We start from the raw sequence: 23,741 nt of genomic DNA on the forward strand, positions 1-23,741 counted from the left end.
ACTTTGGGAATCACAGGCCAGTCAGTCTTACTTTTGGGGTGGGCAAATTATTGGAGAGGATTCTGAGAGACAGTATTTAGAAAAGCACAATTTGATTAGTAATAGTCAGCATGGCTTTGTGAGGGGCAGATCATGCCTCACAAACCTTATTGAACTCTTTGAGGTATAGGGAGGGAATTCCAGCATATGAACAACAATTAGTGCAGCCAGCTGTGGCAGAGTAATTAAAATCAACAGTACTCAAATGGCCGAATTGAAGGAATAAAAGCAGTTTTGGAGAAACTCATCAAGGCTGGCAGCATCTGTAGAGAGACAAACAGAAGTTAAAGTTTTGAACTGAGCTTTTTTGATTCATTCATGGGATGAGGGCCTTGCTAGCTAGGCAGCATTTATTGCCCAGGACACAGTTAAGGGTCAATCACCTTGCTGTGGGTCTGGAGTCACATGTAGGCCTGACCAGGTAAGGATGGCAGCTTCTTTCCCTAAAGGATATTAGTGAACCAGATGGAGTTTTCCAACAACCGATAATGGTCAGCATCAAAATCCTGATTTGAGTTGTTTTAAAATTGAATTCAAATTCCACCATGGTGGGATTTGAACCCAGGTAGCTAGAACATTAGCTGTATCTTGAGATTGTCAGTCCAATAATAATGTCAATAGGCGATTGCCTGATCCCAGTCTGAAATGAATTACACTAGACAGTACATGCAATGAGTGGTTGCTGGAAGTAAACACAGTAACTGGAGTTTAGCACCAGTTGATGTATAATCTTGGAGCTGAAGGCTCCAGCAAATATTCTTAAATCCACGCAACAGATTGAGTTCAGCAGCTCTGCGAACAGGGCTATTTAAAGGGGGCTTTCAACTATTTATAGTGGCTGATGAATTACTTCTGGTTGTAACTTCAAGTCTATAAATGTTTTAATGCTTTCTGTAGCTAGTTGAGGTTGCAAATTTCAGCAGCAAGTGGTGTGGCGAGTGCTAAAAGTGTGTTTGCTAACATCACGGCTTCTGCATAAACTGTTGTTCCCAGAGATGGGAGGGTTAGTAGATCTAGTTCTTAAGACCAAAGCATGACTTGGTGAATAGGCCGGAGTAATGCAGAGCAGTTAGAACAGGGACAAAGGCGCTTATACCTGCCCAGGAGTTCCTGGGAGAAAGCCTCAACAAGTTGTCTGTGTGAGACATCTGCACTTGAGTAAAGACACCTTCTGTCTGCTGGTGTTACTGCAAACTCAGGGCAGGGTAACTGCATTGCCAATGTCTCTGAAAGTGGCTGGGGCTATCACCTTGTACTGGCTTCTTCCAGGCTGAAGCTCAGCAACATCTCACAGTTTACCATCCGTTGCTATATAAGGGAGCCCTTGATGCTTCAGTTCAATGATGGCTAACTCCATCCCGGTGTCTCTCGCCAACATTAAGCAGGCTGAGCGAATATTTGGCTTCAGCAGGATTGCAAATGTCGCTACGATGCAGGAAGCCATTGGCAACACCCAGATGGCATTGCACGTGCTATGTGCCCACTCAGCCTTCTGCCATGACTGACGGGGAATTTCACTTCCTCAGCATGCACCCATGTGTCCAGGACTAGTGAACCCTGACAGCAGTTAGTCTGCTTTCATTCTGCAGTGGACCACTCAGAAGGCTGAAATGCGACTGGCACATCATCTTATCTTTTGTTGCATCCTGCATGCATGGTCAGCAATAGCATATGTAGAATGAGAGGCACGGTGTTTCTTAGAATAGGCATTGAGGGCTTGCCTACACCAAATGCACTGCAGCAATTGAAGAAGACAGGGTCAACATCACCTTCTCTCGGGCAACCACAGATTACATCCCATGAGTGAATAAAAAAATGCACCGCAGGAGCTCAACATCAGTTCTTCATCCCAGCTGAATGTTGGCTCTCCTGGGAAAATACCACACTGGGGATAGATACCGCCTCCTAATAATTGCTGTACACTTCATTCAGAGACAACAAACCTCGCTAAAGCAGAAGCTTAAGATTTCCCCATGCCTAGTTCACTTTGGTTTCTCTGGGTAAGATTGCTCATTTGTGGCGGTGAGCTGTGGTCAACTTCAGACTGTGTTTATGTCAACAATGTCTTCATACTGCCAAACTCCCAATGCTTATATATGAGCAGGGCATTTCTAAATCTCTAGCCACATGCCTCCCCTCCACCTGTATGGTCAATTATATCAGGCTGGATCTTTGCATATGCAAGGGAGACAATGCTTTATGGGGAGGTGTGGAAGAGGGGCAGTCTGGAAAGTGGAAGTGAGACCACAACCAGATGAGCTATAACCTTCATAAAATGGCAGAGCTAGCCCACGAGCCTGTCCATTATTCAGTGTATATTGTGTCTAATTAGGAGAAACCAATAAAAATATGGGCTGAAATGAAATGAGATGAAATCACAAACACAATGACTCAGTAACTATTTTTAGGCCCACAAATGTATCCTAGGCCATTGTATGAATACCACATTGCTACACAGTATTTGGTTAAATCCGAGCATTCACCTTGATAATACTTCGACAACTAGTCTGAGAGTCTCTGTCTCATTGTGTCGGTGTGGTCTAAATGTATCTGTCTGTTGTGAGACTGTATCAGAGGGAGCTAACACCAAATAGAAGTTCAAGTGATGTTGGTCATGGAGATGATGATGTTAATTGACCTTCAATGGTATGAACACTGTGGGCATAGTAACATGTATCTAATTAGTATAACGCTTCTATTTGAAAGGTGTATTAGAACTAGAGTTGGCTGTTTGACTTGTCCCAACAAGATCATGGCTAGTATTTGAACTTCACCCCTTTCCACAAGGTGCCAATATCCTTTCACACAGAACAAAGAACTGCAGATGTTTGAAATCTGAACCAAAAACAGAAATTGCTGGAGAAAGTTAGCAGGTCTGGCAGCATCTGTGATTCTACTTTCTGCCCAATGTTTCAGGTTACAGCGACCCTCCTTCAGAATGGATTATAGCTGGGAAAAGGTTGATACGTATACAGAGGATGGGGAGGAATAAATGACAGTGAGAGAGAACAGCAGTCGGGCAGACAAAGGGATGGATAATGGTAAGCCGAGGAGAAAGAAAAGCTGCTAATATAGACCATCAGTGGCCGAGAAGAGGTTGTCTGTGCTAAAAGCAGCCCATGTGATGACAGGGCCTGGGGTGTGGTGTTGGGGAAAGGATATAGGAGAAGGTGCTTCAGCGTTGAAGTTATTCAACTTGATATTGGCTCCTGAAGGCTGCAGGGTTCCCAAGCGGAAAATGAAATGCTTTTCTTTCAACTTGTGCTGAGCTTCATTGGAACACTGCAGTAGGCCCGAGACAGAGAATGTTGAAGTGGCAGGCTACCGGAAGCCTAGGGTCATTTTTGCAGACTATGTTCTCTAGCCAACATTTCTGTCTCAGGCTGGCTGTAGTGCTCCAGCGAAGCTTAGCAGAAGCTGGAAGAATTTTCCACTTGAGAACCCTGCGACATTCAGGACTCAGTATCAAGTTAAATTATAGTAGCTTCTTCCATGTCCTTTTTCCACCCCCACTCCCCAGGCCCTGTCGTCACATGGGCTGCTTTCAGCACAGCCAACCTGTTCTTAGCCACTGATGGTCCCCAGTAGCAACTTTTCTTTCTCCATGGCTCACCGTTATCATCCCTTTCTCTGCCTATTTACTGTTCTCTCTCTCTCTCTCTCTCTCTCTCTCTCTCTCTCTCTCTCTCTCTCTCTCCCTCCCTCCCTCCCCAACCACCCCTCCCTCTCTCTGGGCTCCATATCCACCTACCATTCATTCCATCACCCACCATGCACTAACTCTATCTTCAGTATATATGCCACCTTTCCCAGCTACAAGCAGTTCTGATGAAGGGTCACTGGATTTGAAATATTGCCTCTGCTTTCTCTCTACCAGACCTGACGAATTTCTCCAGCAATTTCTGTTTTTGTGCCAATACCCCTTTATTGATGTCATCTTGAATGTACTCAGTGACAAAGTATATATGCCTCAAAACTTGATCCAACCTGGTTTACGCTGCGGTTCAATTGTAATGTGCCTCATCTCTCACAAGAGTGAAGTAACTTACCGTGTGATTCTGTGATTCTATTATCCAGTGAAGCAGTGTAATTTGAGTGGTGGTGAACAATCAGATGACGATGAAGAGGAGTCTCTTAGCGAAGATGAGATGAAATCTAACACTGAGCCAATCAAAATTGTGAGTACAAGTTGTTAATAGTATGTTAATTGTATTGTTAAGATGCATAAGTGAATAGCATTATTTCATAAAGTATCTTGAGCATGTTTTAGGGCTTTTGTGGTGCAGTGGCAGTGTTCCTACTTCTGAGCCAGGAGGCCCTGGTTCAAGTTCCACCTGCTCCAGAGAAATGTAATGACATATGTGAAACATAACAGCTCTGAACAGGTTGATTTTAAAAAAACAAAGCCAAGAACAGCGTAGTTCATAGTGACTCAGTGGTTAGCGCACCTGCCCCAAAATTGCTGGGGTCCCAGGTTCAATTCCACCCTCTGACAACTGACTGTGCGGTATTTGCACATTTTCCCCGTGTCTGCTATGGGTTTCCTCCTGCAGTCCAAAGATGTGCAGGTTAGGTGGATTGGCCAAGCTAAATGCAGGGTTATCGGGGTGCTGTTAGTCTGGGTGGGATGCTCTTCAGAGGATTAGTTTGACTTGATGGGCTGAATGGCCTTTTCCACATTGTAGGGATTCTGCAAGCACTGGTTAAGAGAGGTTGGGACAGAAAGTCGAAGTTTAAGTCATTCATCAGGATGCGTTGACCATGAAGGTGTCTTGTAACATATTGGAAAAGAGAAATAAAATAATGAAGAGAGATTTCAGGGGCATAGGAGATAGCCAGTAGGGAACAGGCATGTGTAATGCTATCTTCTGTTTACAAACCTATTGTATGCTGAAAAGTATTCTCTTCCATTTCCAAACATGACCTTGGGCTTTGGGTTGAATTAACACAAGTGAATGCTCATCTGATGACTTTTCCTTCCCAACTTTTCCTCAAAACTCGATGTTGGGGCCTAATATTGGAGGCAGTTTGCCCATGAGAGAATTGCTGGAATCCGGTGCCACGCTGTCTTTGTATGCTCTCCAGTGTTACTTCAGAGACATCAGTGGAGAGTCGGGCCTATGCAAGTTGGGCTAAAGTTGCGGGCCTTCACTCTTGTGAAGCGACAGGATGGTTACGGTGCTGAAGGCGGCCATTCGGCCCATTGTTCCCCTTCTGCTCCTAGTGCCAATCTCCTGCCTTTTCCCCATATCCCTGCACACCATTTCCAGATTACGTGGGGGAGGGGTCTGCGTGGGATGGTCTGAGAATCGGTGTGGACTTGTTAGGCCAAAGGGCCTGGTTCCACTTTTGTAGGGGAGTCTAAGTTTAAGTCATAATCACCCAAAGCCCTCTGAATGCCTCTGTTGAACCTGCTTCTACCACATTTCCAAGCAGTGTATTCCACACCCCTCAGCCCAGCGAGGAGCTTTTCTGACCTAATGACATAGTTTATTACAATATTTCATTTTTGGACTCCTGCCTGTGGAAAGCTGGTGATAATTCGTGGCTTTTATGACGGAGGTCAGTGGAAGTAAAATGAGGATTGGTGTAAAACACACGGCTGGCTGTTTTGACAGTCGCACCAATGCAGAAAACTTACCCAGCACCCCCATTCCCTTCACTCCTGGCTGGCCCTGGGTTTCGATCGTGCCTAGATTGACAGGATACAGATGCGCTCTGTTGTTCATCTCGAGGATTCTACACAAAACCACAGTTTCTATCAGCTAAGGGACACAAGGTCACAGAGTTCGACTATTTGAAACTGAATGGCAATAGGCACTAAGTTGCCAACAGATGTTTGGGGAGAGTAGACTGTGCTGATTCTCATTGCTCTTTACTATTCTGACTGCAGAGTCATAAATCAGCTTTAAATTCATCATGTTATTATTTTAATTGACATTTATCTCATCGCATAGTGCTGTCTGTTAGGGGTCAGTTAGCTCAGTTGGCTGGATTGCTGGTTTGCAATGCAGCAGCCTGGGTTCAATCCTGCCACTAAGGTTACCCTGAAGGACTCTCCTTCTCAACCTTCAGGTTAAACTACCACCAGTCATCTCTCACCGTAATGAGAGAGCTGCCTGCTAGGACCTGTGGTCACTTTACATACCTGTTGGAAAAAGTTTTTCTGTCTCGTTTGACCCTGACTTCAGCATCTTCCTGACTTAACTATTAAGCTGCACACACGGTAATTGGTGTCTGGCGTTAAGAAAGCCGGGCTTCATCCTCCTAGTAGCTCTCGCTGAATCCCTGTGGGAGGTATACAGGGGGTCTTGGGCATAATGTGGTCTCTTATCCTGCTGATATCGTCCTGACATAGCTATGTAGAGTGACCACTGGGTGAGCCAGTAGGGAGACATGGATTCCACGAGATTGCACCTGGTATAGAAATGATTTGGATGTGAATATCGGTGGAATGGGTAGTAAGTTTGCAGATGGCACCAAAACTGAAAATGTATTTGACAATGGAGAAGGTTATTTCAGAATAAAATTGGACCTTGATCAGATGGGCCAACGGCTGAGGAGCGGCAGATGGAGTTTAGATAAATGTGATATGCTGCATTTTGGACTGCAAACCAGGGCAGGACTTATACACTTAGTGGTAGGGCCCTGGGGAGTGTTGCCAAAGAAAGAGATCTTGTGCTGCGGGGTTTAGAGTTCCTTGAAGGTAGAGTCGCAGGTAGGCAGGGAGATGAAGGAGGTGCTTGGTATGTTTGCCTTTATTGGGCAGTGGATTGAGAATAGGAGATGGGAGGTCATGTTGTGTCTGTACAGGACATTGGTTAGGACACTTTTGGAATGCTGTGTTCAGTTCTGATCTCCCTGCTGTAGGAAAGATATCAAACTTGAAAGGGTGTTGAAAAGATTTACAAGGATGTTGCCAGGGCTTGAGGGTTTGAGCTACAAGGAGGGGCTGAATAGGCTGGAGCTATTTTCCCTGGAGTGTCGGAGGTTGAGGGGTGACGGTATAGGAGTTCATAAGATCATGATGGGCATGGATAGGGTGAATAGCCAAGGTCTTTTCCCCAGGGTAGGAAAGTCCAAAGCTAGAGGGGCATAGGCTTAAGGTGAGTGGGAAGACATTTAAAAGGGACCTAAGGGGCAACTTTTTCATGCAGAGGGTGGTGCATGTATGGACTGAGATGTCAGAGGAAGTGGTGGAGGCTGGTATAATTACAACATTGAAAAGGCATATGGATGGTGTATATCAATTGGAAGGGTTTAGAGGGTCAAATACTGACAAATGGGACTGGATTAATTTAGGATATCTGGTTGGCATGGACGAGTTGGATCGAAGGGCTGTTTCTGTGCTGTACAGCTCTATGACTTTACAAGTGCTTTCAGAGAATGCCTAACCAGCTGACTGACCTGCAGTGGGCAGCAATTGATGTGAGGGTCTTTGTCCGCTTCTAGCTGGTACATGTCAGTTAGATGACCCGCAGTACAGAAACAGAATTTAAAGGGTATAAGTTGAGGTTAACCAAAAGAGAATTGTTCCCTGTCTCCTAGGAGCTGACTCCAGAGGAGTTTGCAGCAAGGCGGCAAACGTGGAAACTGAGAACATTTGAAAGGCGTGCGAGACAGGAAGAAATGGCGAGGTTTGCAAAAGCTCAGGTAATGTGAGATATTAGCTGTGTCCTAGACTACATCCCCTCTTCATCACTGAATCATTTAACTGAAACTCTACCTTACCAACAGACACACGGTGACCTCCTGTGGCAACACGGTGACTTTAGGTTTGATGTTGCAAGTGATGGAGCAGGACCACAGAGCAGTTGGATCGCACAGCATTTGATTCTGAAAATTCCCTTAACATTTACATTCGACCTCCCGTTGACCTGAGGTCATTGCTGTGTCATGACACATGGAGGATGTGAGATTCCTTCGAGGCCCTAAGCTCTACAATTCCCTTCATAAATCCCTGACCCCAATCCTCACCCCCCCCTTTAAGATTCTCCTCACAGCCTACCATTTGGATTACACATTTGGCCTGCATGGTTTGCTGTGACTTCCCTGCTAGCCCTATACATGGAGACAGAATGAGGGTGGGTCTGAGATGGCCAGACACCCAGGCCAGAGAGCACATGACCTCACACCAAGTTAGGCCTCACTTTTCCTGGTCTCCAGCCTGCAATTCCCCAGCTTCAAGCCTATGTTTTCCTGCTGCCGATCCTGTCTTTTCCCAGTGTCAGCCTGTGTTTTCCTGGTGCCAAGCCTGTGTTTTCTTGTTGTCAAGCCTGCATTTTCCCAGTGATTTCTCTGTTTACCACAGATGATTCAAAGGCGGTTGGAAGAGATTGAACAGACATTCCATGATTTGGAGCAGAGGGGAATTCGCCTTGAACAGGAAATGCGTAATAATAAAGGTAAAAGCCACAATTCAGTCAAGTAGGTTCTCTTTATTTAAAAAAAAACTGTTTGGGAAAAGAATATGATAAGAATTTCTCCTGGTGTTCTGAAGGTCATTCACGATTTAACAACCCCACTGAAATTTGTCTCTTTTCCAATCATGCCTTTCTGTGGAAACTATATGCCCCATCTTAAAGAGAGGAATAGGTCCATCAAATTTCCTGAAAGCACTCAGTTGATTTGAACTCATTTGCCAAAAAAACACAAAGATGATTGTCTCGAAGAGAAAAGTGAAGCATCTGTTTTGCAAAAGCAATCTGTTTATTTCGAGCCCTTCCTGTTTGGAGAAATGCATTTGTACATAGTATACTACCTGGCTCTCCGTTATCTCTGTCTGCTAGAACTTGCTTTCACTTTAGTTTGTGGTACCTGTTAAGTACATCATTTGAAACATGAAGACGGAAGTGTGTGGCTGTGGTTGAGTGGATTTTCAGAGCTGGAAGGTGGCCAGTTACTGTAAACAAAAATGCAAGGAAGAACTAAAACTTTCTGAGTGCGGGGTAAGTCAGAACAGTTTCCACTCCCAGATGCTGTGAACCTGAAAGCAGCCAATGAGATGGAAATGGCATGTTTACCACCAGTAGCAAAACTCTAAAATAGCTTCAAGTTTCTTAATAAGACTGCACAATTAAGAATAGGAACCCTTTTGTCGGTACAGGGGAAAGAGTGCTTCGAGCTGTATTGCAGTCTAGATTTCGCTAAAAAATAGGGAAGCCGGACAGGAAAGATGTTGAAGAGATAACAAAGTGTGGAGCTGGATGTACACAGGCCAAGCAGCATCTTAGCATCTGCAGTTCCAGTTATCTAAGGTTTTGAAGATATACGTTGAACCTTATATTAATGCTACTTATGAAAGTACTTGTATTCAATGGCACAACTCAAGGAGAGGGCAAACTGTTGATCAGGTAGTGACGGCACTGACACTTCTAACAGAATCCTCAGAGTCTGGATAACAGAAAGATGATCTCATCAGAGATAGGATTGTCCTAAGTTTAAGAGATCCGACCGTGAAAGAACATCTGCTGAGTCAGGAGGCTGATGACACATGTAGAAATGCTGAGTTTGTTGCTCACCGGCCTGAGCCTATTATTGGAAATACAAACAAGGCTTTGCGTTATATCGCAGGCCATTCTAAGCCGAATAGGAATAACACACCGGGAAGAAGAGAAAATGATGTTCTCAGAGGGCCAACTGAAGGCAAGAGGACACCACACCGAAGGAATAAAAGCATGTCCAGTATAGGGGAAGCAGTGTTCTAACTGCAAGAAGATGATGGCTTCACGCGTCAGTGTTTTAGCTACAAAGAGGCAAAGCAAGCCAATAAAAATAGCAGCTGGAAAGATGTCCGCCAATGATTCAACTGAAGCACCCCTTTTGCATACAACAGGTAGGCACCCTCAGGCCTGAAGGCAATCAATAGGCCGTGACTGTCAGAATGATTATGGAATTCCCACAGTGTGGAAGCAGGCCATTCAGCCCATCAAGTCCACAATGAACCTCTGAAGGGCGTCTCAGCTCCTATCCTAACCCTGTGACCCCACACTTTCCGTGGCTAATCCAGATAGCCGGCACATCCCTGCGCTATATGGCCAGTCCACCTAACTTATACATCTTCGGACTTGGGAGGAACCCACGCAGACACAGGGAGAATGTACAAACTCCACAGAGACAGTTGCCTGAGACTGAAATTGAACCCAGTCCCTGACACTGTGGGGCAGCATTGCTAACCACTGAACTACCGCGCCATCCCATGTTGGCTGCAGAAGGCAGTTATCAAGTGAATGTATAGCGTCACGGTGACTCAGTGATTAGCACCGCTGCCTCACAACTCCAGGGTTCGATTGCACCCTCAGGTTGTGTGGAGTTTGCACATTTCCCCGAGTCTGCATGGGTTTCCTCTGGGTGCTCCAGTTTCCTCCTGCAGTCCAAAGATGTGCAGGGTAGGTGGATTGGCCATGCTAAATTGCCCACGGTTTCCAGGGATGTGCAGGCTCAGTGGATTAGCAAAAGGGAATGCAGAGTTACCAGGGATGGGGTGGATTAAGGTGGGATGCCGTTCAGACAGTTGGTGTGGATTCGATGGGCTGAATGGCCCGCTTCCACACTGTAGGGCCTCAATGATTAGATCGTCAGCAATGCTAATTGTGCAGCATTACAAGTTTTGCAAATGCATGCAAAGGTACGGTTTGGGTTAGATGGTGGAACAATACTCATTCCCAAGGGAACAAATGAAGCTTAGAGCCCAGTTTAATGGGATGAATACAGATCCAGATAACTATCTACTCATTTATGGATGTGGAGACACAATGGAAGAAAGCAGCACAAGCCACTGTCACTGTTGTGTGCAACAGCTAGAGAGCGCTCGCCAAATTGAAGGCTGAAACTGAACGAGGAGATGATGTAATTGAAGATGTTGAAGTTGAATACTCATGTGCTGACAGCAAAATGGTTTTGCCCGGGTCCTGACAAGATGGGAGCTGGAGCAGAGACGCAGCAAGCAACAGATGGGAACGCAGTGGAACAATTCATTTGTTTCAAGAACTAATTTTTTGCATCATTCATCATCAGGGTGAGAACCTCCACAGAAGTATTGAGGAATAGAAGGAGATTCACTAGAATCAAGTAACAAGTAATGACAACACCAGGATGCCAGTCGGACATCACTCTACAGTGCGATTCCAGTGAGACAGAATTGGAGCAAAACGTAAACTGTTGCATTTTTATCTATGACATTAACATAAATGCCATGCACCACCTAAGGAGGCATACCTGGTTACGGTCATTGTTTGTGAGCATATCAGTCATACTTATTTGGGAGACATAAGTGACAGTAGAGTCTCACCACAGGCCACTTCAAAGCATGTCCCTCGAATGGTTTCACTCAAAAAGCATCTGCAAAGTAACATCCTTTGTTTGCAGAGATATTATCACACATGACATATTAAGAAGAGAAACGGATGTACATTGCTGGCAAGCTGTGAGGAGCAGCATGCTCTGTGAGAAAAGTCGAGAATGCTGAGTCAGAGTGCGAAAATCTTTCTGAGTCGATGAGAAGCAACAACCCACCTTGAACAGGAAGACTTCACCCAGAGACACAGAATCTGAAAGACAAGCGTCTTGCTTAAATCAAGCAATTTGATGCAAGTTTGCAAATGTTGTAAGGAAGTAATGATGAATAGATGGGCTGGAAGATTTTTAGGACACACCTAGTATATAAGAAAGTATTGGGCAGACAGATGAAGTGACAGCCCAGAGATGGCACCTTGGACTCAAGGTCCCTAAGGAGTTAGGTAAGAAAAAGATGCTGACACGCAGCCGTTTAACTGTTAAGGAACTGCACTTGGTCTGAGTGCTGTACTGGCCACACCTGCGCAATGACCATTTCAACTAACCAAAATAAGCCAATTTCACTTTGGTTATGAGCTGGCAGTATTATCAGACTTGAGCATTAGAGAGTCAGTCAGATTAATGCCCCAACAACAGCCAGCTTGGCACCTGTGTACTGCAGTTATCATCTTGTCCCTACTCAGCAAACATGGACTAAATATTATAGCTATTTGACACATAAATACAACTAGGACAGCTGCTCCTTCACTGTAGAAAGCAGATGAGGAAGATATATCACCAACTGCACAGAATGCAGTACAACCATCAGTCCCTTTGATCCATTGTTCCTCAATGAGGGCAATGGATCAGTAGCAACACTTGGCAGGCAAACAGAGACAGAATAACCATCACAGGAATGGCCAAGTTCCCGGTGAAAAGTCAGTGACAATGTGTACCATTACCAGACCTGCCCAGTTTAATAGATTATGTTGCAGATCATATGCAGAGGCTGGTAGAAGTGGACTGACTGGAATTAATACAGTTTGTTAATGAATGGTATATTTTGTTGTTGATCATGGATATTGGATAACATGCAGTTGCAAATGGTTGTGCTTTCAAATTGATATTTATTATAGAATCAGGACAGCTGTTTGGAGAAATACAAATATTACTGTCACTCCAACTAGTCAACAGCTATTTTTAGGAATCTCCAGTATTTGTAAATAACCCCTGAATAGTGCATTAGCTGGCTTGCTGTAGTCATGTGACCTTCACTTCTGCTCCAAATGTCTTTCACTTCAGGTGTGGCAGCCATTAAACACATTATGTGGAATATCTGATCGTCCTGGTTGGAATGTGTTTGTGTGATTTAACAGGAGCCTGAGTTCAGGATCACATCTTAGGGTGACCCAACTAATAGAAAATACATTTTCCTTCACGTTTAAATAGCTTATTTCTCCACTTGATGTTTCATTCTCCCAAGCTGTGCACTCTCTGAAAACGATGGTTAAGATGTGTTAAACCTCCCTCTAAAGTTTCACTCCTCCAAGCCTTCCCTCCCTTATAGTAACATAGAAACTAGGAGCAGGAGGAGGCCATTCAGCCCTTTTGAGCTTATTGTGCTGTTCAGTACAATCCTGGCTGAGCCTGTGTCTCAATTCCACTTTGCTTTTTTTTCTATACCTTCAGGTGCCTTAAAACCCAGAAATGTCTTGATCTCTTTATTGAATATACTCAGTGATTTGGTCTCCATAGCCTTTTGTGATGGAGAATTCTATAAGCTCATTATCCTTTCAGCGAAGAAATGTTTCCTCATCTCAGTACTAAATGGTCTACCCTGTATCCTGAGATTATATTGTAGACTCTGCTGCATCGGGTCTGTTCAGTTCTGTTAGAATTTTGCACGCTTCAATCAGATTCCCTCTCATCCTTCTGAGCTCTTATGGCTGGAACAGGGAGCCCATTAGTGAAAGGCTAAACCTGCCACATCCAGCATCTAGAAGGACAAGGGCAGCTTACCTACATGTCACGTTACATCCTGACTTTGGACAAAGTTGTCATTGCTGCTGCATCCAAACCGAGACACACTCTCCCTAACGGCATCACGGGTTAAAAAAAAACCTATGGACAACAATGGTTCATGAAAGTGGCTCACCACTGCTATCCCCTCAGATATCACTTAGCTGCACATTTACCTATCTGTTACATGATGTGTCCCCTTTGAGACTGTTACATGGCCAGCCATGTCACCATCTTAAAGGAAATGCTGCAGGTTTGCAGCCCATTTGCTTACTGCACACCTGCATTTAAATACCAAATACAATGATGCACAGTAGAGATAGTAGGAACTGCAGATGCTGGAGAATCTGAGGTAACAAGGTGTGGAGCTGGATGAACACAGCAGGCCAAGCAGCATCAGAGGAGCAGGAAGAAGAAGGGTCTAGGCCCGTAACGTCAGCTTTCCTGCTCCTCTGATGCTGCTTGGCCTGCTGTGTTTATCCAGCTCCACACCTTGTTATTCACAGATGCACGGTAAATGGCAGTCACACCCATAACCTGAAGGTGAAAATGAGAGACTGGGGTCCTTTGGTGGCTTTGGTCCTTTAAATGGTGTGAGGAGTGGAAATGAGAGGCATTGCGTCTGTTGCAGTACAGCTTTCCATCCAGCTGAGGGCACTAATGTCCCACAGACAGCAAACTTCTATTTGATAAAAGGTCACAGCATTAACACTAATAGACATACTGTGTGAATCTAAACATCCTGCATGTGTTCACTCCAGTGGCATCCTCAGGCCAAGGTGGAGAGGGGAAAGAATTGGTGAAAACCGTGACTTTGACAGCCTTCTGCGACAGTAGTGTGTTTGCTCAGAGAGATATCAGCTCTCACCTTTCTAGGAGCTACATGACCTTGCACCCCATCTGGTCAATCAATCATTTTTGTGCATCACCAATATTTTTCCTGATAACCAATGAACAGAAGAGCTTGGCAGAAATGAAAGAGAAACATGATCTTTAAAAATGGCACTAAAAATTTGTCTCCCTCTGCACTGTCCGCTCCAGAGTCTGGGAGTTGAACTTTTAATTTCTGGTGACTCCAAGATAAAGTGGAAGGAGTGGTGACCTGATGTGCAGTGGCTCCCTCTTTGTGTATGAGGTGATTATTCTCTCATGGAAGGTGACTATCACATGGAAGGTGGTGTAAGCAGGACTCTGTAATCACCATGTGATTTTAATGCACATATAGACTGGATAAAATGGTGGCATGGAAGGTGACTATCTAGAGTGCATCAGAGATGGCTTGTCAGAGTTCTGAGGAAGGGTCACCGGACCTGAAACGTTAACTGATCTATTTTCTTCGCAGGTGCTGCCAGACCTGCTGAGTTCTCCCAAGCAACTTCCGTTTTTGTTCCTGATTTACAGCATCCACAGTTCTCTCAGTTTTGATTATTTTTTCCTGCTGTGTGAGATAGTAAAGGAGTGGAGGCAGGGTCACACACAAACTGGGCAGGTTGCAGGGTGAACCTGCATAAACCTGCTCACGCTTTACACGTACACCCAACCCAAGGTCAACAGCTCTGTACAAAAGGACGCTGTGAGATTCAACTCCCTCCCCCCCCCCCCCCCCCCCCGCCCCCCACCGACACTGTACATTCACCACCTTCACTTGGGATATGTTAAGAGGTTTGAGGGAATTTTGAACAACAGATGCTGGGTGGGAATTGTTCAGCCAGAGGGCATCAGAGTAAATTATTAGATAAAGGTATGGAAACAGATGTGGATTCAGAGGCGGTCAGATTCATTTCTGTTCCCTTGCTAAAGTTGAGATCCACCAAAAAAGTTTATTCAGTTCCTAAACATTGTTCTGCCACAGGTGAACAGCACGATCTGATGCAATCCTGGATCGCACTGGTACAAGACAAGAACCAACTCCTGAGTGAAGAGTCCGAGTTAATGATCCAGTAAGAACACTTTAAATCCTGTTCATATTTGTTGCTCTGCTCTCCACGACAACCCAGCAAACCTGATCCATCCTGAGTACATTGTGGTGCTGAAGGGTGACCCAGAATGGGGTACTTGACATTCCGGAAGAATAGGTGGGGTGGCTTTATAAATAAAGGATGGTGTCATGGTGATAGGTGGTGTTAGAGATGCAGATGATTGTGATGTGGAATCAGTTTGGGTGGAAGAAATGGTAAAGGAAAGAAATCATGAATGAGTGCCATCTGCAGCACCCTGAGAGCTGTCTCACTGTAGGGAAAGGTATAAATCAGTGAATAAATGGAAAAGTGTAACGAGGACACTATAATTGCGATGTGTGATATCAATCTGCATATTGACTGAATAAAATAGATGGGCAATGGTGACATGGAAGGACACTATCAGAGATTGCTTGTAACAGCAGTATGTGGTAGCATAGGAATAGGCCGGTTTAGGTCCAGTCATGTGTAATGAGGCAGCACAAGTCAAAGGTCACATAGTTAAGGATCCTGTAGTGGGGAATAATGACAACATAGTAGAATTTCTGTCTCTGTTTGACGGCAACTCAGGCCTCCAACGCTGTCCTCAAATAAAGGAGACTACATGAAGGAAGAGTTGTGTAAAGGAGGTTGGGAAAACAGACTGAAGGGAAGGTCAATAAATGAACAGAGATATTCCATAATACTCAGCAAAATCTTATTCCAGTCATGAAGGACTTGATAAGAAGGGTGAACCTGCAGTCGAAAAATAAATCCAGATAAAAAACTTAGGTATGCCAAGTGATGTGGTTAAATACAGAAGACAGGCAGTCAGCATTAGTAAGTCCTTTTCTGATTTTGGAAAGATACAACTGTTGGAGTGTTACAAGGATCAGTCCTAGGATCTTGATTATTTACTATCTAGATTAATGATTTGAAGGAGAGGTAGAGTATAATAATCTGGGAGAGCACCTTGTTTTAGCAATCTGTGAGGGAATATAGTTAGGCTGAGTGAGAGGGCAAAATCTTAGCAGGTGGAGTTTAGTGTAGGAATGTATAAGGCAGTGGCAGTCAAAATCAAGCGATGGGCCGCTATTTAAGTTGAGAGAGACTCCAAAAACAAACAGCATAGAGGGTTCTGGATGTTCTTGTCCATGAAACACAATAAGTTAGCATGCAGGTCCAGCAAGTAATGAAGGCGGTAAATAGAATTTTGGCCTTTATTGCTCAGGATTGGAGTTTCAAACTAGGCAAGTCTTGTTACAACTGTTTAGCATGTTGGTGAGGTGTACCTTGGGAGTGCTGTGCACAATTTTAGTCCCCAGGGTTTACCGGTGTTGGTGTCAGTTCAAAAGAGGTTCACAGGCTGATTCCTGGGATGAAGGGGTTGGCTTATCAAGAACAGCTAAACAGTTAAGGGCTATACTGACTAGGGTTTAGAAGACTGAGGGATGATCCTACTGAAACATTCATGATTCTGAGGGAGAATTAACAGGGGAGATGTTTAGATGTTTTTACTAGTAGGGGAATGTTAAACTCAGGGACATAACCACAGAACTGTTTTAAAACTGGGATGGTCAAAGTCTTGAATTCTCTCCCACAAAGAGAGTTGTGGAAGCTTGGTCACTGGAAGTGGTTAAATATCAAGAGTTGAGGCCTTGGGCAGATCTTGTCGATGGGCAAAGGCAAATTTGAGGTGTCAGTTGGCCTGTCCAGCTCTAATTTCGATGTTCTTTGTTAGAAAGTCTTATAATGCTTGTGGCCGTGTCTCAGTGAAACACAATCCCTGCAGGTTGCTGTTCGTGAGGAGGAGAAAGCAAAGAACATTCAAAGGAGATAATGACCAAAGTAATTTAATTAGGAAGATTTTGAACATGAGAGCGATATATGTTCCTTAAACTTGGTGTCTTACTGGAGCTGAGGCTCTATTTGATCTGAAAAAGTCCTGATCGTTTTTGTGTTGAATTACTCAGGGGGCGTGAGCTGGAACTGGAGGACCAGAAGAGTAGGCTGGAACAGGATCTAAGGAGGTACATGGACATGGATGGTAGGTGACACTCCTATAAACATCTCTCCTTATTTTCCTGCATTTTCCCCACATTCCTGCTCCTTTCCCTGTTGTGTACTTAGTGTTTTCTACTAGTTTGTGAGTGGTGCAATAGCACTGGAGCGTTAGGAATGTCCCCCCGATACAGAGAACAGTTACTACCAGTTAGTGGTGTTAAGAAAACCTTTTGAAAGCAGTTGTCCAATTTCCTGTCGTCTCTCTCAGCCTGTTAACCCACTTAGCAAGCTTCAATCCTGAGTGCCTGAACCTGCCTTCACTCAACGTTCACAGGATATTTGTCGTGAGGATCACTGCAAAGTGAATGGAGGCACGAAGGCCAGCAATACCCACATCCCATAAAAATATCAGGATTTGTTCAAGGCTTGGAGCTATGACATCTTGAGTTCTCTCTGGGTTACTGTCCTTGCACCAGCCTTTCCCCGAGTCAGAGTCTGCTTGATAATTGCCCCATGGCCTTCTGCAGCCACCTGTCCAGAATGTAAGAGCAGGATGGGGGTGGAGGCTGATTTTCATTGGAGAATTCGCTGCGGACTCAGAAGGACAAACCCATGTCCTACCACAGAACATCTGATGGATCTCCTGCTTGTGAACCTTTGCCGCACTGATGCTGAAATAAGAGAATGAGTTGAAACATGGCCTGGCAGCCTGTAATGAGAGAAACTGCAGTCACTTCTGAGATTACAACTGCATTTGAAGGATTTTGTGGTGCTGTCCCTACCTCTGAGCCAGGAGGTTTGAGTTCAAACCCCACCTGCTCTAGCATGTCATAACACCTCTAAACTGACTTGAAAATATCTGCAAAAACACCTCCCTTTCTGAAATTGATGACTACCTGGTGTCCTTTTCATCCCAGTCTAGAGGAAAATGCAGCTATCTGCTAAAATATTGTCATTGCAGTAATGGACCTCTGGATGGGTCTTTTACTCAATGAATTTCTGACCTCCGTTCCACCAAGATAAGGAATTATGAGCAAAGTCATCCCAGACCAACAATCAGAGGACACCCTAATTTTGGTATTTCCTATTGGCCTCTAGTGATGCCAGCTGGTGTGGGCAACCTACACTTTAAGCCATGTGGGCATCTGAAAGAGACTGGCAACAAATGAGAGTGCACATAAAGCCAGCTTACATCATGTATTGTCAGGTGGTGACAAGTTGGGGCAGTGAGAGAGAACTCTCCTCAATAAGTGGCCATTTTACAGTGAAAATTGTATTGTCTGTGCTGGTCAATCAAAAATGCTGGTTGTTGAGGAGCATCAAATGGGGAAGGAATAACACACAAATTAACTGCTGCTTTCTCAGGTTCAGTAGCAACTGTTACCCCCCAAGTCAGTGATCAAGCATCTCTCTGTGATTGAATCCAAATACAAATAACCTCAATCTAATCATCTCTGTAAGCAGCACCTCTCCCAGTGTCTTCAACTCTGCCATGTTGCAAAATTTCCCCACCAGTGTTTGGGTACTCAACTTCAGAATGATTCCAGTTGGTGACATGTGCATTTGTATCAGGGGTTGATGGGTGGGCGGGAGAGAAAGTTCCAAATTCTGAGGTGCTGGCGAATACAAAATCTCACCTTACAAAACGTTAATGTTTTAAGTCTTGCTTGTGTGCCGCCTGCATTTCTTATAGAGTCGCTGAAGATGAATAAGGACCACCTGGAGGAGGAGAGGATTTTTAAGGAGATGATTGAGGTAGTCAAGATGAGAGACAAGCTGGTCACCTTCCTGGAGGAGCAGAGACTCCGGGAACAAGAACAACATGCGGTTCTGGTGCCTGGGGCTGCAGCCAGAGACCTCACTCCTGTTGCCTCCATCACCTGGGTATAAAGGTGGGGCATAGTACTCTGACAATGTTCTGGCTGGAGGCACTGTCCTCCATAGCACTTTTCAAGGGCTTTAGCTTTGACTATTCATGGAGACTACCTCCACTTTAATATTTATTATGGAAAATGATGCAGTTTTTCTGAGAATGCCTTTTTAAGTTTAATCCAGCCTTTTACTTAAGGTCACTATTTCCGGCATCTTGGAATATCCAGCGACTGAGCTCCTCTCAGGGTTTGACTTGGCTCCTTGGGCCCCTCGTCCCATCAGCCGCACCATTTATTTTGACAGATCGTCAGCACCCAGACTTAAGAAGATAGATCCTGTAAATTTGTTTCTTTGTTGTTGCTGTAACAATGTTTTTAAACTTTGCTCTAAATAAATTTCAAGCTGATTTTGTTTTCCCATCACACGTGCTCGAAGTGCTTTCAATTCTATTCTGGATTTTCTCCGCGGGTTTGAGATGCTGTCTCTGACTTGCATGAACTTGTCGGTGGAGGAGGAGTCTGTGTTGTATTGGAGCTGGTGCAAGCACATGGGCACAGCCCACCCTCCAGGAAGGTACTAACACAAGGGTGTACCATGTGCCCTGCCACTAGCAGGAGACAGCCCCTTCCCCTCGTCTGCTCTGAAGTCTCATCTGAGTAATTCGCTCCTACTTAAAACCATTGCCAGCTTCCTTCATGATGTATATTTCATTTAATCAAGTGCTAATGTTTTTAAAAAAAAAGTTGGATTCTGTATATAAACTGCATTGAGAATACTGAATGATTGATCATGGAGAGGTGTGCATCAGAACTGGTGAATTAAAAAAAAGACATTGCAGTCTCTGGTTTGAAGAATGTTTTAAGACGAAGGCAAAGATAGTAACCTGTCGTGTCAGCTTCGATCTTCAGGGTAAGTGAAGAGTTGCGTCTCCCTCACTAAGGTGCTGATTGTTACTTGCACAGTTCTGCAGATAATAGGAGTGCACAGTGCGAACGAACTCCACGTTAACAGCTACAGGTTCCACCAGATCTGATCCACTAGATGCCAAGTCCACAGGGACCACAGTATTCTTCCTTTGCAATGTCCACAATAAATTCTCTCAGATGGCAGCAGCTTGGTGTGGACAACCAGAACCAGTTGCAGGAGGGAGACAGTTTCCATACTGGCTTCTGCAGGCCTCGGTGGGGAGGGGGCTTGGGAATTAGGAGAGATTCCTGCAGGCCTCAGTGATAATGGGAACTGCAGATGCTGGAGAATCCAAGATAACAAAGTGTGAAGCTGGATGAACACAGCAGGGTCTAGGCCCGAAACATCAGCTTTTGTGCTCCTGAGATGCTACTTGGCCTGCTGTGTTCATCCAGCTCCGCACTTTGTTTTCCTGCAGGCCTCGTTGGGCGGGTGGAATTGAGAGGGAGATTTGTTCTTATGTCACTGAGGGGAAGAAGGATTGCAACAATCGTGATTGATGCTGATGGATTTAAGGAACGCTGAAAACTGAGGATAAGGCCTGAAAGATGGCCACTCACAGGTACTTGGGTAACGATACACCCACCAGAATCTAAAAGCAACCATGGACAATAATTCTATGGAGAGGGCAGTACTTTAAAAATTATAGACGGGGTATATCACTTTCTGTTGTTTTAATTAGACATTGCCTACAAAAAGGTCAATAGTGTTTAATCAAAGGTGCATTTTAGCCATTAGTTTTTAAAACTTACTGGTCTCCATGTGGCTTGCAATAATGGCACTGCTGTGTAACTGTACCTACGGCAGTGATTACACAGGGAAAGTACCGCATGCGGTTACAGTGTATCAGGTCAGCCCAAGGTCAAAAATCGATTAAAAAAAAATTAAAGCTTCTTCTACCAACTGAAGTTTTATGACATCAGTAAATTCGTAAATAAAAGTCACATCAGTTCAGATGTACACACATGAATGGAAACGTGTGTGTTTAGATTTATACACTTATCTATTCACATACCTGTGTCTTTAGATGAAATTAAATATTACCTAATCCCACATGGCAGTGGGGAAAACAAAATCAGCTCACATTCCGTGACAAATTCCGACCTCGCTGTGGAGAGCTGTAACAGCCTGCATTAGCCACTGGATTGAATTATCGTTTTACAGCATGCAGGGGGCCCTTCTGCCCCTCACGAAGGGCATTAATGAACGACATGATTTCTATTACAAACAACAGTTAAACTTGTAATTTCAGATTTTTACTGAATTGAAAAGAAAATCAATGGTACCTCATGGTGGGATTCAAACCCAGGTCCCCAATCTGGTGATTAAACTATTAGCTCTCCGTGAGAAGCTATTTGACTTTGGTAGTGCTTACAACATCAAGAGAGAGAGAAAGGAAGAGCAGGGTGCGGGCAGAGGGCACAAGGTGGGGGGGGGGTGCAGTGGGGAGAAGGGGTTAGGTGACAGGGCATGGGGGGCAGGAAGAGACGTGGGGAGGGGAGACGGGGGGGGGAAGAGGGAGAGATGGAGGGGATAAACGGTGGGGCAGGTGATTAGGTGTGCAGAGAAGGGGGGAGGAGGATCTGCAGAGAGAGGGGGAGGGACGTGTGCAAAGAGAGAGGGGGAGTACAGTTTAGGGTGGGAGGGGAAGTGAGAAGGGGTGTGGGGGGGTAAGAGTGAGTGAGTGAGCGGGGGGGAGTGAGTGAGGGAGTTGGGGGGGAGTGAGGGTGGTGAGAGTGGTGGGGGGGAGAGTCTGGCGTGTGAATAGCGGCGTGTGGGAAAATTGAGTGGGGGGGGTGAACAGCGGGGTGAGGAGAGAGTGGTGGGGGGAAGATGGAGACAAGGGGTAGGGGAGGATGGGGAGCGAGAAGGGGGGAAGAGGGAGACAAGGGAGTGTCGGAGTGGGTGGGGAGGCGAGAGGTTGGCGCGTTGACATGAGGGAGAGAGATGGGAGGCGGAGAGGATGATGGGGGGAGTAAGTAGGGGGACAGCGTGGGCGAGGTGGGGGTGGAGAAGGAGGCAGGGAGGAGTGGATGGAGGGGGAGAGCAGGGGTGAGGGGGGCAACTGGGGTAGTATGGGAAGAAGGAGGTAGGCAGAGTGGGGTGAGGGAGAGGGAGTAGGGCAGAGAGGTGGCGGAGTGGGTGAGAGTGGGAGTCCGGGAGGGGGGGGGGGGGCAATAGAGCGCGAGTGTGTTGGATAGACATTATCCACTTGCTCCAAAATTTCAAAAAACTTTCTGGTTTTTGTCTCCTACACGCAATTCATTTAGAATTTGTTCACGTGCAGGAGAACACAAATAAAATTACCATAGCTGCAGTAAAGATGGAAGAGGAGTTTTTAACCAATTAGTTAATTTACATAGCCCTTTGGAACTTATTAGTTGGTCTAATTAACCCAATGTGAAATCAGCCTGGAATGTTGTCCTCCTTTAATTATGTGATCCATTAACAAGCACTTCACAGCAGCTTTCAAATCAAACTAGAAAGCACTAGCAACCTCCCAGTGATTGCACTAAAATATCCCGAACAAATTTTGTCCAGAATGGGTGCCGGAAATAGCAGAGGAAATTAAAAGCAGTCTTACTCATGTCCTATCTGTTTCAGCTTTGTACACAAGTCTTTGCTGGAATTGGAAAAGAACTCTAAAGAGATCTAAATGCCCTGTAAGAATCTTTTCATAATGCCAGCGTGTAGACAGGGTTGCTATGGAATAATGTGTTGACTTCATGTATTTTTAAAGTAGGTTTTATTTATTTCCATTATTAACTCAGAACCAAAACGGCAGACTTCATGATAAGGGTGGAGTGGTATCTTAAACACAAACATTTTAGATGGAACACATTCTCTGGTTCGGGATCTGGATCAAATACTGGCAGATAGGTTGTATATCTTATTCAACATTTCTCATCCATTTGGAACAAAGGCATGCTGGACAATGTGAGGTGACAATTCGCATACCACCTTCAGCAGGGAGATCACCCACAGACCCATGAAACAGCTCACAAAGACCTGCCACGTGAGTTAAGCCAGGCTTGTTGTCATTTAGGGTGTAATCCTGAGAAGTAGTTTAGACGGGTAAGAAGGAATGAGAAGTTAAAAAACTGGAAGCAAAACTGGAAAGCAGGGCGAACATCAGCTAAATAAGAAAGAAAGTGAGGTTAGCAAGGTTAAATGGAATATATTTTCAAGCAAGGTGCCTAAGGATAAGACAGATGAGCTGAGTGCACAGAGAGGCATGTTGCAGAGTAATTTTAATCGCCGACCTGCCCTACAATCATTTATCTCTTCTGCACTGACCTGCAAGATCAGCAATTTTCAGAACTAGGCGTCAATGCTGAAACCAACACCGGCATACTGATCAGCATATGCTGACCCTCAGAGCAACTGTGCAGCCTCACAGCTTCGACAGAATGCTGGCCATAGATTATAAAGCTATTTTGCTAGACCTTTTAAGAGGTTTATAAAATCATGAGGGGTATAGCTAAGGTGAACAGCAAGTGTCGCTTGCTGAGACTCGGGGGCTTTTTTTTTAAGGTGAGAGGAGAAAGATTTTAAAAAAGGCATGGGAGCAATTTTTTTTTAAATATAAAGGAGGAAGTGGTGGATGCAGGTACAGTTACAAATGGGTAC

General features: G+C 44.9%; 1 protein-coding gene across 5 annotated transcripts in view; it reads left to right on the top strand.

The window, feature by feature from the left end:
* The window catches only part of mical1 (microtubule associated monooxygenase, calponin and LIM domain containing 1), a 91,799-nt gene extending 72,235 nt beyond the window's left edge, over positions 1-19,564 (top strand). For all 5 annotated transcript variants that reach the window (XM_048553484.2, XM_048553483.2, XM_048553482.2 and 2 more), the window contains 6 exons: positions 4,117-4,217; positions 7,588-7,692; positions 8,351-8,444; positions 15,185-15,272; positions 17,243-17,316; positions 18,967-19,564. In XM_048553484.2, the coding sequence (XP_048409441.1) occupies positions 4,117-4,217; positions 7,588-7,692; positions 8,351-8,444; positions 15,185-15,272; positions 17,243-17,316; positions 18,967-19,163 (659 nt within the window). In that variant the 3' untranslated portion in view covers positions 19,164-19,564. The remainder of the gene's footprint in view (positions 1-4,116; positions 4,218-7,587; positions 7,693-8,350; positions 8,445-15,184; positions 15,273-17,242; positions 17,317-18,966) is intronic.
* The last annotated feature ends 4,177 nt before the right edge of the window (positions 19,565-23,741 follow it).

Source organism: Stegostoma tigrinum, chromosome 21 (assembly GCF_030684315.1).
Source record: "Stegostoma tigrinum isolate sSteTig4 chromosome 21, sSteTig4.hap1, whole genome shotgun sequence".
NCBI lineage: Eukaryota > Metazoa > Chordata > Chondrichthyes > Orectolobiformes > Stegostomatidae > Stegostoma > Stegostoma tigrinum.